This window comes from Myodes glareolus, chromosome 8, assembly GCF_982192425.1.
Source record: "Myodes glareolus chromosome 8, mMyoGla1.1, whole genome shotgun sequence".
In the NCBI taxonomy this organism is placed as follows: domain Eukaryota; kingdom Metazoa; phylum Chordata; class Mammalia; order Rodentia; family Cricetidae; genus Myodes; species Myodes glareolus.
In genome coordinates, this window is record NC_142033.1 from 20638297 (window position 1) to 20653196 (window position 14900).

Here is a 14900-nt window from a genome sequence, read left to right on the forward strand (position 1 = left end):
ACCCAGCTCCAGAGATTCAGCAGAACTATGTTGCACTAAATAATTTGTAACACAATGCTCGTTGTCTCTCTTTCAGTGCAGATTCTCCTGGAAAAGCCGGAGTTCTTGCTACCAGCATGAACCAGGAAGTTGTCTCTTATAGAAGCCATGCTTTTTGCTACTAATGCTGAGTCAGGAAGCCTTCTCTTAAAGGAGCTGTGCCTCTGCTCGTGGCCAGCAAACAGAATCAATCTGAAATCATGTCGCTGCCAAGAAGCTGCACTTGGCTCCCAATTTTACGGGTCTAGAATCTCTCTTTTATAAGCTTTCTTAGACTTTATATGGATGAAGTTGCCCCACATGGACATTGTTATCTAAACAGAGACTGCTTGTTTGTTTCCCAGCTGTCCTGACCCAAATAATCACACAGAAATTATATCAACTGCAACACTGCTTGACATATTAGCTCAGGTTTCTCTATTTAATTCTTACCTCTTAAATTAGCCAATTTCTAATAATCTGTGCATCACCATGAGGCTGTGACTTACTGGGTAAGATTTTGGCTCCAGCATCTGTCTCCTTTGACAATTACATGGCATCTCTGACTCTACCTACTCTGTCTATATATCTTGTTTGAATTTTCATCATCATAGACACTTCCTTCTGCAACAGATAGGAATAGACTGACAAGATTCAGAGACAGGGAATGGAGAGAAGGCGAGAGAGAGAGCAGGTCCTTGAAATAGTTCTAAGTGGGATGAGGGGAGGAAGTGGGAATTTTGATTGGTATTATTTATAAAGTAATAAAAAATGAAAAAATAAGATGCCTTCATTATATCCCTCCACTTAGAGTTCAGGGAACTCGAAGGAAAAGGAGGAGGAAAGAGTGTAAGAGTGAGAGAAGATAGAGGTGACCAGGAGAACAGGCCCTCTGAATAAACTGATCAATGATGATATGAATTCACAGAGAGTGAAGCAGCAAGCACAGAGCCAACATAGATATCCACAACTTCATCTACATATGAATTAGAGCTTTCAGATGAGTATTTTTATATGACCTATGGTTGTGTGGATGAGTAGGTCTTTGATGCTTGTCCCAGTAGATTGAGTTACAGACTGAGATGCTGCCAGCAAATGTATAAAATGAACTGGAGAATATTTTCAAAGGCTGTGGAGAAATTGTAAACTAGTTAATGGAAACAAAGACTTTTCATAATAGTTCAGTGCAATAACAAGATCAAAGTGACAGTAATTCTAATTTCATATACATTCTGAAAGATGTTCATTAGAATGAAAGAGGGAAGAAATAGTCTTTTTAAGCTATTTAGGCAAAAGGGGGTAATACATCCCGAATATATACAGCCTAGAAGCATAATTTGTTTACCAAAGATACAGAGAGATACATGCATACTCTCAGGAGTATAGTGATACTTTATGCTTCAGTAAAAAAAGCTTGTCTGAAGATCAGAAGAGCAAAACAGCCAAGCCACTAGAGAAGTTTCTGTTTACAATGGGTAAATGATCTATTTTGCATTATTAGCCTCTGGAAATTCATAGAAGACACCTTGGCAAATCTTAACATGCTGACATGTTATAAATCTGCAAGGAACTAAAGTAAAGAGTTTGGTGAGAAAAGAGAGGGATTATCTGATGTGGGAGATTGTCTGTATTCTGTCAATCACATTTTAATAAAACGCTGATTGGTCAGACAGGCAGTATAGGCGGGAAATTAGACAGGAAGTAGAGGTGGGGCAATGAGAACAGGAATATTCTGGGAAGCAGGAAGCTCCCTAGGTCATTCCTGCCCAGACCACCGAAGATGCAACTTGTGAGCTGACAGCTGAAAAAGGTACCAAGCCATATGACTAATGTAGATAAAGATAATGGGTTAAGATAAATCATAAGAACTAATAAGTAGCCTGACCTAATGGGATAATCAACTTTATCACTTATAGAGATCTCTGTGTGATTGGTTCTCTGGGACTTGCCGGTTGTGGGGTACTGGGTGGGATGGAAACCCCAACAAGCCGGCCCTCATGATACAATTATCACTTATTCTGATAACATATTTTGCAGTCTCAGTTTTAAAATAGAATGAGATAATCAATATGGATTCCACCCTTTCCCTCTTTTTCAAACATATACACATCCCAAGAGAATTCAGCAATGAACGTCACACTCGGTCAACTCTATTAAGAACAGATGGTATCTACTGGTTCTTAGCATACTAGAGTATTCTGTGATCATATTATTAAAAAGGTGGCTTTTGCTTGGAATCCAAATGATTGATGAACTTTAAAGGCAGAGATATGAACGGACTTACACATAACTCGGAAGTGGCTTTCTGCTTTTAAAAATCAGAAAGAACAGAGTATAACAGAACTTAGGATCACTGTCATTAATTAAGTCTTTTATTTGGCTGAGATTGTAGTTAAACATTGTTCTTTTTATCAAACCTTAACTGATCTCACTTCTCAGAGTGTGACCATGAGTAGTGTTACTGTGACTCAGCAGCTTGAGCAAAGCCAAGGTTATTCTAATTTATACCAAAACAGATCCAAAGGTAAAATCCCACAGAATATGAGTGCAAAATGTAAACAAAAGTACATGAAGGTATAAACTTAGGACAATAATTATTCAGATAATTAACTAGAGATTTTCTACTTAAATATCTGAAAGATTTTCATAAGTCTTATAATTAGAAAAAAAATGGTGTGGGAGAGGTAGCTAATACTTGGCCACCAAAGGGATGGCTTGTGAGTGTACACAGAGAATCGCCATATATGAAAGATACAAATGAGCTCAAATGCATTGCCCTTTTCTAAACAGAATGGAGGCATCTACTACTGGAGCCAAAATTTAATGATATCTGCCAACAAATGTTACGTTTGATCACACATCAGGGCATCAGATGAAGGCTTCAGAGACTACCTCTAGAAATGCCGAACAGATGTCTGACTTAACTCACCTCTGCCAGATTCTTTATTTGATCCCTTGTTCTATGATTTCATCTTCCAAGAACACACTACCCCCACTTATAATAATAATTATATATATATATGTATATATAATATTTATACACTCATATATATATATATATATATATATATATTTCATATATTCCCAAATACCAAAGGAGACAACAATAATTAGGGTGCTAACAGGTGAAATAATATTTTATGTATCATCTTCTAGTCCTGGGTACCATTTTGTTGAAATAAATTGGGTATGCAGACATTTATCTTTTTTCTGACCACTGAATATTTCATCACTAGGAGACAACCAGTAATTCTGTGGAAGATTTATTTGTTATAATGATCAATCTTTATTGCTCTAAAGTAGTTCTTCTAGTTATTGTTGGCTTTTAAAATATGCTTTCTGTGGTATATGCTTAATGCTGGATTTTGTGCTTAAAGAGCATTAGGAAGCAGAAGTCCAGTTAAGACATTTGTATTATCCATTCTTTAATTCATATTACTTTCAGTTCATAACTTAACGCACAAAGCTCTTACTTAATAGTTGTATACCCTCACATTGATGTCTCAGCTTTATTCATCATCTGGGTGGGTCCTAGAGAAGAGGGTATTGGGAGGAATGAGTATTGTCAGTTCTAAGTTTCCTAAATGTGCTTGTGAATGGATGCGTGGGGTTATCTCTTTTGCTAATAAAAATGAGCAGTTTGAAAAAAAATCTTTAAATTTCCAGGAGCTATGTGACTTCTTGGGGGAAAAGGTCTGAGATTTGCATGAATGGGTCTCCTTGTCCTAAGACTCTGAGGCCCTGACCCAGTTGGCAAGAGCTCTCTGGACAGCTTGCTGCATGATTCTGGGCATGTGTTGGAGAAGGGTGCTTGTTCTCCCCAGCTTCCCAGCTAGCTTAGACCCTAAATAATCAAACAAACTGTATTAATTGAAAACACTGATTGGCCCATTAGCTCTAACTTCTTATTGGCTAACTCTTACATCTTAATTTAACCCATTTCAAGTAATCTGTGCATCACCATGAGGTCGTGGCCTACCAGCAAAATTTCAGCATGTCTGTCTCCGGCAGATTCATGGCTTCTCTCTGACTCCATCCTTCTTCCTCCTAGCATAGAGCCTGTCTTTTCCACCTAGTTCTGTTCTTCCCTGCCATAGGCTCAAAGCAGTTCTTTATTCATTAAGGATAAGCAACACAGAGACTGAAGGACCTCTCACACCAGGTATGACCCTGGTAATGTATGTGCCATGTGATTTCCTTGCTTTCACCATGCTAGCCATATTGCTGTCAGAAAGAGTCACAGTAGGTCATGAAGTTTAATATTATATATTTTCTGTAATATACTGGAAAGGGTAATTTGAGCCATAATATTTTTTGAAAAACGTTCCTAAATAGATCATATTAAGAGTTAATGGGAACATTCAAGGAACAGGGAATGAACAGAACCATAGAAAATTACAGTTACCTATGCCAATATCCCAGGGAGTTATGAAGATAGAACAAAAGGTACACAGTGCCAACTATTAAGTGTAAGTTTACAAGCTGTGTTACCTACAGGATCAATGAAAAAATCTGGTATGCCCCCAAAGGAGATAGAATAGTACAAAGTGTAGAAAGGATTGATCCAACTTTGACAGGTGATTTGATCATGAGAACCCAGATTCTATCAGATGTAAACATTAATCACAAGAGACAAAAATGTCTCTTACTCTGCATGAGGCAGTAATCACATATGCTAATCACTGGGTACACTGTTTTACCTCTAAGTGTACCGAGTTAGAAAAGTTTTTTTGTAGCTTGCAAGATTGCTTTTTCTTCTAACAGTAGAGATATAGACTAAAATGTTAGCAGGTACTGGTTGGAAATATTTATGCTGTTGAAAAGCATCCAAAATGAGGAGTTGTGAAGAAGTCTTATTTTTTTTATTCTTTTCCTTCTTTACAAAGAATCAGTAAACAAACAAGAAAATAGTTTATAGTGAGGAAAATTGTAGCTGCCTCACAGGCCAGTAGGAATCCAATCACATCCAGAGAGTAGTACTGATACCAGGTGAGGTTAAAGGCAAGAGGCTTCAGGTGCTTGGCTCCTTTCTGGCAAATGACATACTCAACCCAGAAAACTGCCCTGTCCAGGGGCTTCATGGGCTGGTCATGGTGAATGGTTGATAACAGCATCACATTCTTTTTATAGCTAAAAGAAAATACGATGGGTATTAATTTACAGATAGAAGAAAACATATGTGTATAAATTTATGTGTATCATAACGATGATTATATGAAAATATAAAGAAAATTGTGTTTATTACAGTAAAGATCTTCTTAAATACTGCATCATCTAGAAATTCTTCAACACATAGGATTTAAATATAAAAGAAATGCTAGGAAAAGACAAATATTCATAAGTAAGAGATCAGACTCAATTAGCACCCCAAAGCAAAATAAAGGAGCTAGCTTTTGAGGTCTTGAAACCTAAAAATTGAGAAAGCAATTACTAGTGTAGCCATACAGAGCAGTAGAACAATTTGGAAATGTACAATGATGCCTGTCATTTTCACTGTGGTCCATATCTGGGCAAAGCAGTTAAGAAGTTGGGTTTAATGAGGAATTTGTATTAACCACTTATTAGTGCTTATGGATTATAAATGTAGATTGCAGTGATTATTCATTTAGTGGATTCTTGGTCTTTTCATAAATTTCTTCTTCTAGTTTTTAACTGTTAAATGGAAAAAATAAAATGAAGTTTTCCTCTATTCAGGTAAAACATTTTTTTAATTGATTTTTATTGAGCTCTACATTTTTCTCTGCTCTGCTGCCTGCTTCTTCCCTCCCCTTCAACTCTCCCTGAAGGTCCCCATGCTCCCATTTTACTAAGGAGATATTGTCTTTTTCTACTTCTCATGTAGATTAGATTTATGTAGGATTCTCTTCACTCTTGGAATTCTGTGAATTATTCTTACTGTAAACAAGAATTAGAGTAAATTCTTGCAATTGCTGTTCATGTTTTTCTTTTATGTGTTTTTTAATGTTGATACTATTCAATTTTTACATGGAAACATATATTTGATTCTAGTGATGAAATAATTACAGACGAGAATATTTGGTAAAGCAATCTAGCTATGAATACTTTTAAATATGTGTGTGAGAGAGTATTGTGTAAAGTGTGTAAACTGTGTGTATATATGTTTGTGTAAGTATGTTATGAGATCTGCTGGAGTTAGAGTTACAGATGTGTGTAACCAACTGATGTAAGTACTGAGAACAGAACTCTGGTCCTCTGCTAGAGTAGACTTTTGCTTATCCACAGAGCCATCTTTCAAGCCTAATTTTTTAAGAGGTTGGCCAGGTCTGTCAAAGAAACTCCCTAAACATTGAACCTTTGATGTTGCTTATTCTCCAAAGGTGGAAAGTAAGTTTCTATTGCTGAATGAACATTCAATTCAGAAGCAGAGCTCAGAGACCCCTCAGCTAGACATCCCTTTATCTGAAAACTAGCTTTTGTGGTATAAAACAGTAGAGAGGATTGAAAGATTTTAAAAGCCAAAGGGAACTGCTCTAAAGTTGTTTCTTTGATAAACTACATTCATGAAATCTCAACAACATGGGTACTTAAACAAGATCTGAATAATGATGACACCAATAGTTGTTTTTAACAACATAGTTCCTTAACAAAATCTGAATAAGTATGACATCTATAGTCATTGTCAACAACATAGGTCCCTAAACAAGATCTTTTTGTGTAAATGGAGTTTTTTAATCAAAGAAAAATAATTATCAACATGTTAATTTGCTTCACAGTAGTAGATTTTCTTTATTTAAATTTATCCTAAAACAGCTTGCATACTTAAATATCTAACCATACACTTACTTTTATGTTAATATCTATGCTATTTTGATGTAGAAAGTTACAACATTCATAATTGTTACCTATCTCTTTTATAACATTCAATTTCTCTGGTGTAATATTTTCTTATGGTTTTTAGGTATACAATATCTGGTATCACCTCTAACATTTCATTGTTGCAAGGAGGGCCTTGACTACCCAGCAAGGAGGGCCTGACCACCCAGCAAGTTTAGACCTGAAATAATCACACAAAAACTGTATTAATTAAATCACTACTTGTCCCATTAGCTCTAGCTTCTTATTGGATAACACTTACCTATTAATTTAACCTATTTCTAATAATCTGTATATCACCCATGGCAGTGGCTTACCTGCAAAGTTCCTGTCATGTCTAGCTAGGGAAATGTGAAAATGGTTTGGGAAGTCCTTCTGTCTATGTGTTGTTTTTATTGGTTAATAAATAAATCTATTGAGCCTATGGCATGAAAGAACATAATTAAGTGGGGAAAGCTAGGTTGTATGATGGGAGAAGGAAGGGAGAGTCAGAGTGATGCCATGGAGCTGCCACTGAAGGCAGATATGCTGAAACTTTGCCTGTAATCCACTGCCGTATGGTGATATAAAGATTAATAGATATGGGTTTAATTAATATGTAAGAATTAACCAATAAGAACTTAGAGCAAATGGGCCAAGCAGTGATTTAATTAATACAGTTTTGGTTTGAGTGTTTTGGGTACGGACAGCCAGGAACCATCAAGTGGCTCTACCATCCAACAAATTATTGTCAAAGTTTTAGACTAGTATCCAAGTAAAAGCTGAGAAAACTTGAAAAGGAATTCTAGACACAAAACATGCAGAGCTTAACACAGCTTCATGCTGTTTGCTGGCAGTGTGCTACAGCTCCCTTAAGAGAAGTTTTTCTGATTCAGTTGTAACCACTTTGAAAATTCAGCCTTCAGGCCTTGCTGCCAGTATCACCTCTGACTCTTTCAGAAGATGAAGTATTTGGATGGGGGTCTGTAAACAGATGGCTGCAGTTTACTTAATGGTGGCATGGACTGACTCTGTACCTGAGAATGGGGTTTTCGGGCATGGCTCTCAGAGGCAGCAAACAGCTCTGCCATGCTGGACTGTGCCAAGAAAGCAGATAGTACCATGTATACCATAGTAATGGCACAGATTAAGTTTTAAGAAACACTCCTGGACAATAAAGAATTACAGATACATAAGAGGACAGATTCAGAAATAAAAGACCTCTAAGTGAGACAGAGTTGGATAAGTGTACATAACCTTGGGGGAGAGAGAGAAAAAACAGTATAGAGAGTTGTAAAATAAGTAAATCATATAAAAAACAAAGTTTTTAAATAGATAGAGTACAGACAGTCACAGAATACCAAAGAAAAATAAGCCACATAAAGATAATGGAAAATTCGCAGAGTCTGGGTTATATATACTATTTGTTTTCTTTGAATTTTTTGACTGTGGAGGAGTTAAGTACAAGGAGACATTTCATTGTATGGACTGCTAAGCTAAACCAGCATGTATATTATAAAGGTGTCATGACTTCCAAATTTGAGTCTAAGGATATGTTACTTTGGAAAAAAGGTTCTTCTCTTGTTTCCACAGAGGTTGAGAACCTGTGGATTGCTTCCAGACTGGTTGATGAACCAATTCCCCTGGAAGGTTACCTTGAACACCCATCAAAAGATTACTTTTTTCCAATAAACAGCAGGAAGCAGTTTGGAGAAAAACTACACCCATATTGTTAAATATTATTCATAAATGTCTCTTTAAATTTAAAGGGGGATACATTATAGAGATTTGCATTTGTATGGACCTAGGTTTATTGATACAAATCTAAGGTCAATCTTAGATGTATTTTTCTGCTCTTGATTAAGGTATCATGATTGTGTAGTTCATTTAAAAATATAATGTATAATTAAGAAATATAGGTTAATAGATAGCCATCTATAATAGTCAAGCTTGTAGTCGTGTTAGTTTTTCTAGATCTATAGAGACATATTTCATTTAGGTATTCTTCAAATCTTTCAGAGACCTGCAAAATATGGCATTTAAATATTTTAAGAAAATAGGACTTTTCATGACAATGAGACACATCTCCACCTGGCAGGATAAGCTACTTCTAGAAGAAGATGGGCATCAAAGAGGCTCCTTATGAAGTTTGTTAGTCATTTGGACAAGAAACTGCTCTTGTGTAGCCAGATAAATGGACATGCAGGACCTGCAGAGAAATGATTGCTGAACTTGCCTAAAGGTGAAATAGTTCTTTGGGGTTCCTGCTACGTGAAAGAGTCTGCTAGACATTCTGCAGGACACAGAAGAATGTTACTGGCAAATTGACAATATAGGCAGAAGTACCTTTAAAATTTCCTGCTTCATGAAAAAGTCTGCTGGGTACAATGGGCCTGTAGGCTGAAGATGCCCCAACAATACAGAAGAACCTTGTATCCATGCAGTGAGATGTCCCTTCAATTCTACAGTTTTAGAAATTGCTTACATTATATCTCCTGTTTACTTAGACAATGTCATATCCTTCTGGAGTCTTTGATGGAGTTGAAGAATTTATACTTATAGTTTTATAAAAACTATATACTTATAGTTTTATAAAAGATAAAAATATTGTAACTATAATTCCTGCTTGATAACTGTTTTATTAAATGTAATTTACTATGTTAAAGCCTTCCTTGTTGTTTAAACAGAAAAGGGAAAATGGTGTGAGAGTCCTTCTGTCTGTGTGTTGCTTTTATTGGTTAAAAAATAAAGAACTGGCTTGGCCTATAGCATGGGAGGAGGAAGTCAGAGTCAGACAGATGCCATGGAGCTTATGCTGGTGACAGATGTGTTGAAACTCTCCCTGTAAGTCACTGTCATATGGTGATATACAGATTAATAGAAATGAGTTAAATTAAGATGTAAGAGTTAGACAATAAGAAGCTAAAGATAATGGACCAAACAGTGATTTAATTAATATAGTGTTTCTGTGATTATTTCAGGTCTGGGCAGCAAAAAAACAAACAACTGGCTCTCCCCTCCAACATTTCATTTCACTTAACTTACTGGCTATTTAAGTTTTATACTTTCCTTTAAACTCTGACCAATTACTTTACTAAAGGAATTGAAAATAATAATTGTCCAGAGCTGGTGCCATATGCCTGCTGGACAAGCAGTGTAGAGGATGAAGTAAAAGGATTGCACATTTAGGATCAGTATGATTTACACAGGAAAGATATATATGGCACAACATGAAAATAAAAAGTAATAACAAAATGAGGGAAAAACCTATGACACTGAATTTTTCCCTAATTTGTCTCTGTCCCTTCATATTTTTGCCTTAGGACAATTCTTGCACCTTTGGCCTTCAGTAAGAATAATGATTAATTATAAACATATATATATATATATATATATATTAAGGTTATACTCACAAAGGATTATCTTTGATGGTCTTCAGTGCACTGAGCAAATCTGTTCTTGTCATTGTTCTAAAATCTAAAGAAACAGCTGTTCCTTTGGCTACCATGTATGCAATGTTATCATACTGCTCTGTGAACAAATGAATGCCAATCATAGAGATTCCAAAATGGATTGCCTCATAGATCCCATTGACTCCACCATGAGTTACAAAGGCTTTGGTTTTTGGATGACCTAGAATAAAATGAATTCAGGTTGACATTAATTAGCAGTCATAGACATGAAATGAGGAATGTGCACTATCAAGAACTGAAAGGAGATTTTCTACATGAAGATTCTTTTTTATTAATTAAATGTATTAGTTTAGTTTACGTCACAACTTCTGTTTCCCCTCCCTCCTCATTCCCCCCCCCCAAAAAAAAAACTCATGTGAAGATTCTTAAACTCATAACCTCGGTGAAGTTTTTCTTGTCTCAGTGCAAGACGAAACTAAATTTTACAGAGAAATATTTTGCAGAATTGCTTTTAACTTGAGAGTTGAACTATAAAATTCTGATTTCCAATTGAACACATGGGGTGCATGGAAGCTAAGAAAAAAAATGGATATTAAAAAAGACCAACTGCATACCAGAACTTGTTATTTTAATAAATAATCCATTCATTAAGTATGATATAAAGGATTTTGAAATCAACTATGATAATTTTGTTCCAAGAGTCTTACCTAGAAGGTCATTCTGGGGGAGACATTTGTAAACTCTAGTATTGGGTCCTAAGGTGTCTGGTGTTTTGCCCTCAAATCTCCATAGAACCTGTTAAAGAATAAATAATTTTTGTTTCTGTAGCAAAATTTAGCATTATACAAAATACAGACTGAATAAGTTATATTTAGGAATATAAATATATATATATACATATGCTTATATGTGTGTAATAGCATTGATAAAAATGATGTTAAGAATTTGAAGGAGAGTAAAGAGAATGGATATGAGAAAGTTTGGAGGAATAATGAAAAGGGAGATATAATGCTGTTGTATTATAATTTCAAAAACAGAAATAGTAAAAATAGATATATTTATGTTTAATTATAACATAGGTAAATACCTCCCATAGGAGGAATTAAGATATCAGAAAGGGTAAATATTACAAACTCTAGAGAGACTGAGAAGAAGATTGTGCCAGTAGAGTCTGTGCTTATTTTTACATTCAGTCAGGTTGAACATAATAATCATTTTTCTAAGCAGAGATATTTAGACAAATGAGATAGCGAATGACGCATGAAAATATTTAATACACTCCCACAGTGATAAAATTCATTCACAGAGAAGAGTCACACATTATTAATAACTAATATTTTATATGAACATATTTTGACAGTTCTAATAGTCTACTTTAAACACTGTTATATTTTAAATGCTTTGGGGTGGTTACTTTATTTACCTATTGTTATTTTCATTGAATTTCAAGTTTCTATCTTTTATTATTTATTCATGACAAATACTTCTGATCCATAATTCTCTCTGGTCTGAAGTTCTTTAAAAAATGCCATTGTGTTGACCAATTAGAATATGGAGTCATCTGGTCCATCCAGGGATTAATTTTGCATAGTGTAGTTTCAGAACATGATCCAGGAATGGAGTCACATGAGCAGAATCCTGAATGCTTGAGAGAGCACTCTAAGAAAATAAGAAAGAATCTTGTGACCTCAATTTCTTCAAAATGTTAGATTGTTTTTGGTAAGTGTATTTCTCCCTCCTTCCAGGTATAGCAGACATGAGTGGATCTATTTCAGGTTTACCGCTACTGCTTGCTTTTATTATCCAGATAAAATTTAAACTGTCCTTTGTGTATTTCTGTTGTGGTTTGATAGAAAATGGCCCCCTGAGGGAGTGGCAATATCAGGAGGTGTGGCCTTTCTGGAGGAAGTATGTCACTGTGGGATGTGCTTTGGGGTCACTTTGAATCAAGCTTATCTCAGTGTGACTTTCAGTCGACCTCAGAATCAGAAATACTAATGAGAATATTGAATTATTGAAAATGAAAGAACTAGGAAGAGTTACAAGGGATTACGGAACCTATATTCCCATGAGGACAAGATTATAAACATGACTTGTGTTTTTCATAAGAGTCAAAATTATATAAAATCTAGTGACCCTGTCTGGTCTGTTTCTAAAGAAAATATATGGGCTCTTCACAAAGTTGTCAAAGAAGTGTGGAGAATAGGCACATAGAGACCTCTTTTTCTCCCTGTAACTCTCCTGGTTTTATAATTTAAAATCAATCTGGCAAATGAAGATGATTGAATGACTTATGAAATGTTAATGCCACCATGTGGCCAATGGTAGCTTTACATCTGGTTTACCCAGAGACAGTTATTATTAAAGACTGGCCTTTGTTTTGCATTTAAAAGATTGCTTTTATACTTACATAGTCATCCTGATAATAAGGTACAGTTTGGCTTTTCTCTTCTTTCAATCATGAAGGAGCTCAGCTCTGATACCTGTACTTTATTACTTTCAAGACATGACATAGTTCCCTATTATGTGTCTATTCTATGCAGGAAAGGTTTTAGAGCCTGTGAGGGAGACTTTTCCTCAGGCTTATGTTTGTTAAATTCAAACCTGGCACTTCCGGTTTCTTGAAAGATGTAGCAAGCTCAGCCTGAACACCATGTTTGCCTGATGGTCCCATTCTTCCCTTAATGATGATAATGGTTAAATGAGGTAGAACATGTAAGTGTATTTTTTCATTACATGTCTCTTCAGAGCAATGAATATCTAAGTAAGACTCTATGGCAAAACTTTTTGGTGACACATGGCTTATTCGACTGATCGTATACAACTTCAACTCATGTGATCTTTACTCATATGACCTTTCTAAACCCTCAGAATATATATACATTGTCTGATTCTCTGAATAGAGTTCACTATTCCTTATGATCATAACCCCAAGTTTCCAAGAGAAGGTGCTTTAGATGAAGAAATATCTGACAGAATATTGGAGAGGCATATAAATAAGGGGAAGAGATTCCCATTCAATTTGTTGTGATTTAGGCATTGATTTGAACTAGATGGATAATAACATCTTACAATTAGTAAAGAAAGGTAATTTCCCAGTGTAGGTAAAATCAAGTAAATACATCTCCAGCGTCAACTATTCAGGTGATGGCTTCCTCAGCTCAATTTTTGGATCTCCTTTAAAAATGTTTGCTGTATTGCCTAAAGGCACTTCTGAAGTGTGGGTAAGTAATCAGATAATCAACCTAATCTTGCATTCTTTCTAATTTTGACGAGGATTTTGGAGAGCCTATAAAAAAGCTAAGCTTACAACCTAGACATGGTAGGGCATGGCAGGAAAAAGGAATTAATTTACCAATTCCTCCCTGGTCTCCTGGCCTCATGAGCTGAGCTTTGTGTTTCCAGTAAAATTTCTACAAAATCAAAGTGTTTATCATGGGTTAGACATAGATAAAATGAAAGATTTTAAGAAGGCTTGATCTTTCTGTGAATCTACTGCTCCATGTAGTTATGAATTGTTTTGGTTGGAAAAATAATACACAATGGTTGCTGTATGATTTTTATATAATTGCTAAAACTGTTCTTAGCCCTTTCAAACTTCTTCAGTGGCAAGTGTGGTTTGCGGGTAAAGCCCATAAAAAGTTGTAGAACTAGGATTGGGGTAATCCTAAATGTCACATATGAAATGCTGATGGGGAATGGTAGATTGGAATCAACAGATTATCAGCTGCATAATATGCTTCCAACAGCTCTCTCCCACATTAGGGATGTAGCTATGGCTTCCTGGATTTAGCTGATTTGGAATCTCACTTCAGGTCTAAGAATGTAGTAGATATACAAAGTCCCTCTGAGCCTTATGGTTGATTTCATAGAGAAACTCAAAGATACTATTGAAAATCAAGCAAAGGGGGAACAAATTCAAGTGTTATTATTAAAATACTTAGCTTTTGATTATGTTTATAAAGACTACCAAGGATTAATTATGCCTCAAACAGAGATAGAAAATGTTCTGGATTATCCGAAGTTAATTTACTTTAGAATGTAGGGATCTACAAACAAAGAGCAAAATTAGCTGGTATAAAAATCTTTGCATTACAAAAATAGATGTTAGGAAAGTGGCCACTTGAGGAAGCAATGTCAAACTGCCCTTAAATTGTAAGTTCAGAATTAATGAGTTCCAGGCTTTACCCTATATGCAAGGAAGGAAAACATTGGGTTAAGAAATGTTAAAACAAATTTGGTAAGGATGAGAATACATTGCCTGTAAACAAAAATAATACCAGCTAACAGTACGAAAACATGTTTAGAGGTCCCCTAAAGGCCCCACAAAATTAGAGGCTTTTAAGGCAACAATAACAACATTGATACCAGACTTCAGATTATAATCAAACTAGTCTTCTATTTCAAGATGTCATTCAAGGAAGTTCTGGTATTGTAGTCCTCGCCCTTAAATATTGCTGTTTCCTCTCTTAAATGTCCTTTCAGGTTACACACAGAATATTGGGGTCTTATACTGCCTCAAAGAGTTGGAATTTTATTGGGTTTCAGTAGCTTATCCTTGAATTTAATCATAGTTCATACAGGAATCAATGATGAAGTTTTAACAGGGGAAACTACAGTCTTGAATACCGTGCCTTCTAATTGGTCATTTAAGGC

At 35.5% G+C, this 14900-nt stretch overlaps 1 protein-coding gene across 1 annotated transcript in view; it reads right to left on the reverse strand.

Moving 5' to 3' along the window:
- Positions 1 to 4865: 4865 nt before the first annotated feature.
- LOC148121126 (UDP-glucuronosyltransferase 2B7-like) overlaps positions 4866 to 14900 on the reverse strand; it is a 41734-nt gene continuing 31699 nt past the window's right edge. Inside the window, 1 exon segment of the mRNA XM_087908919.1 lies at positions 4866 to 5148. Coding sequence (XP_087765045.1) covers positions 4881 to 5148 — 268 coding nt within the window. The 3' untranslated portion in view covers positions 4866 to 4880.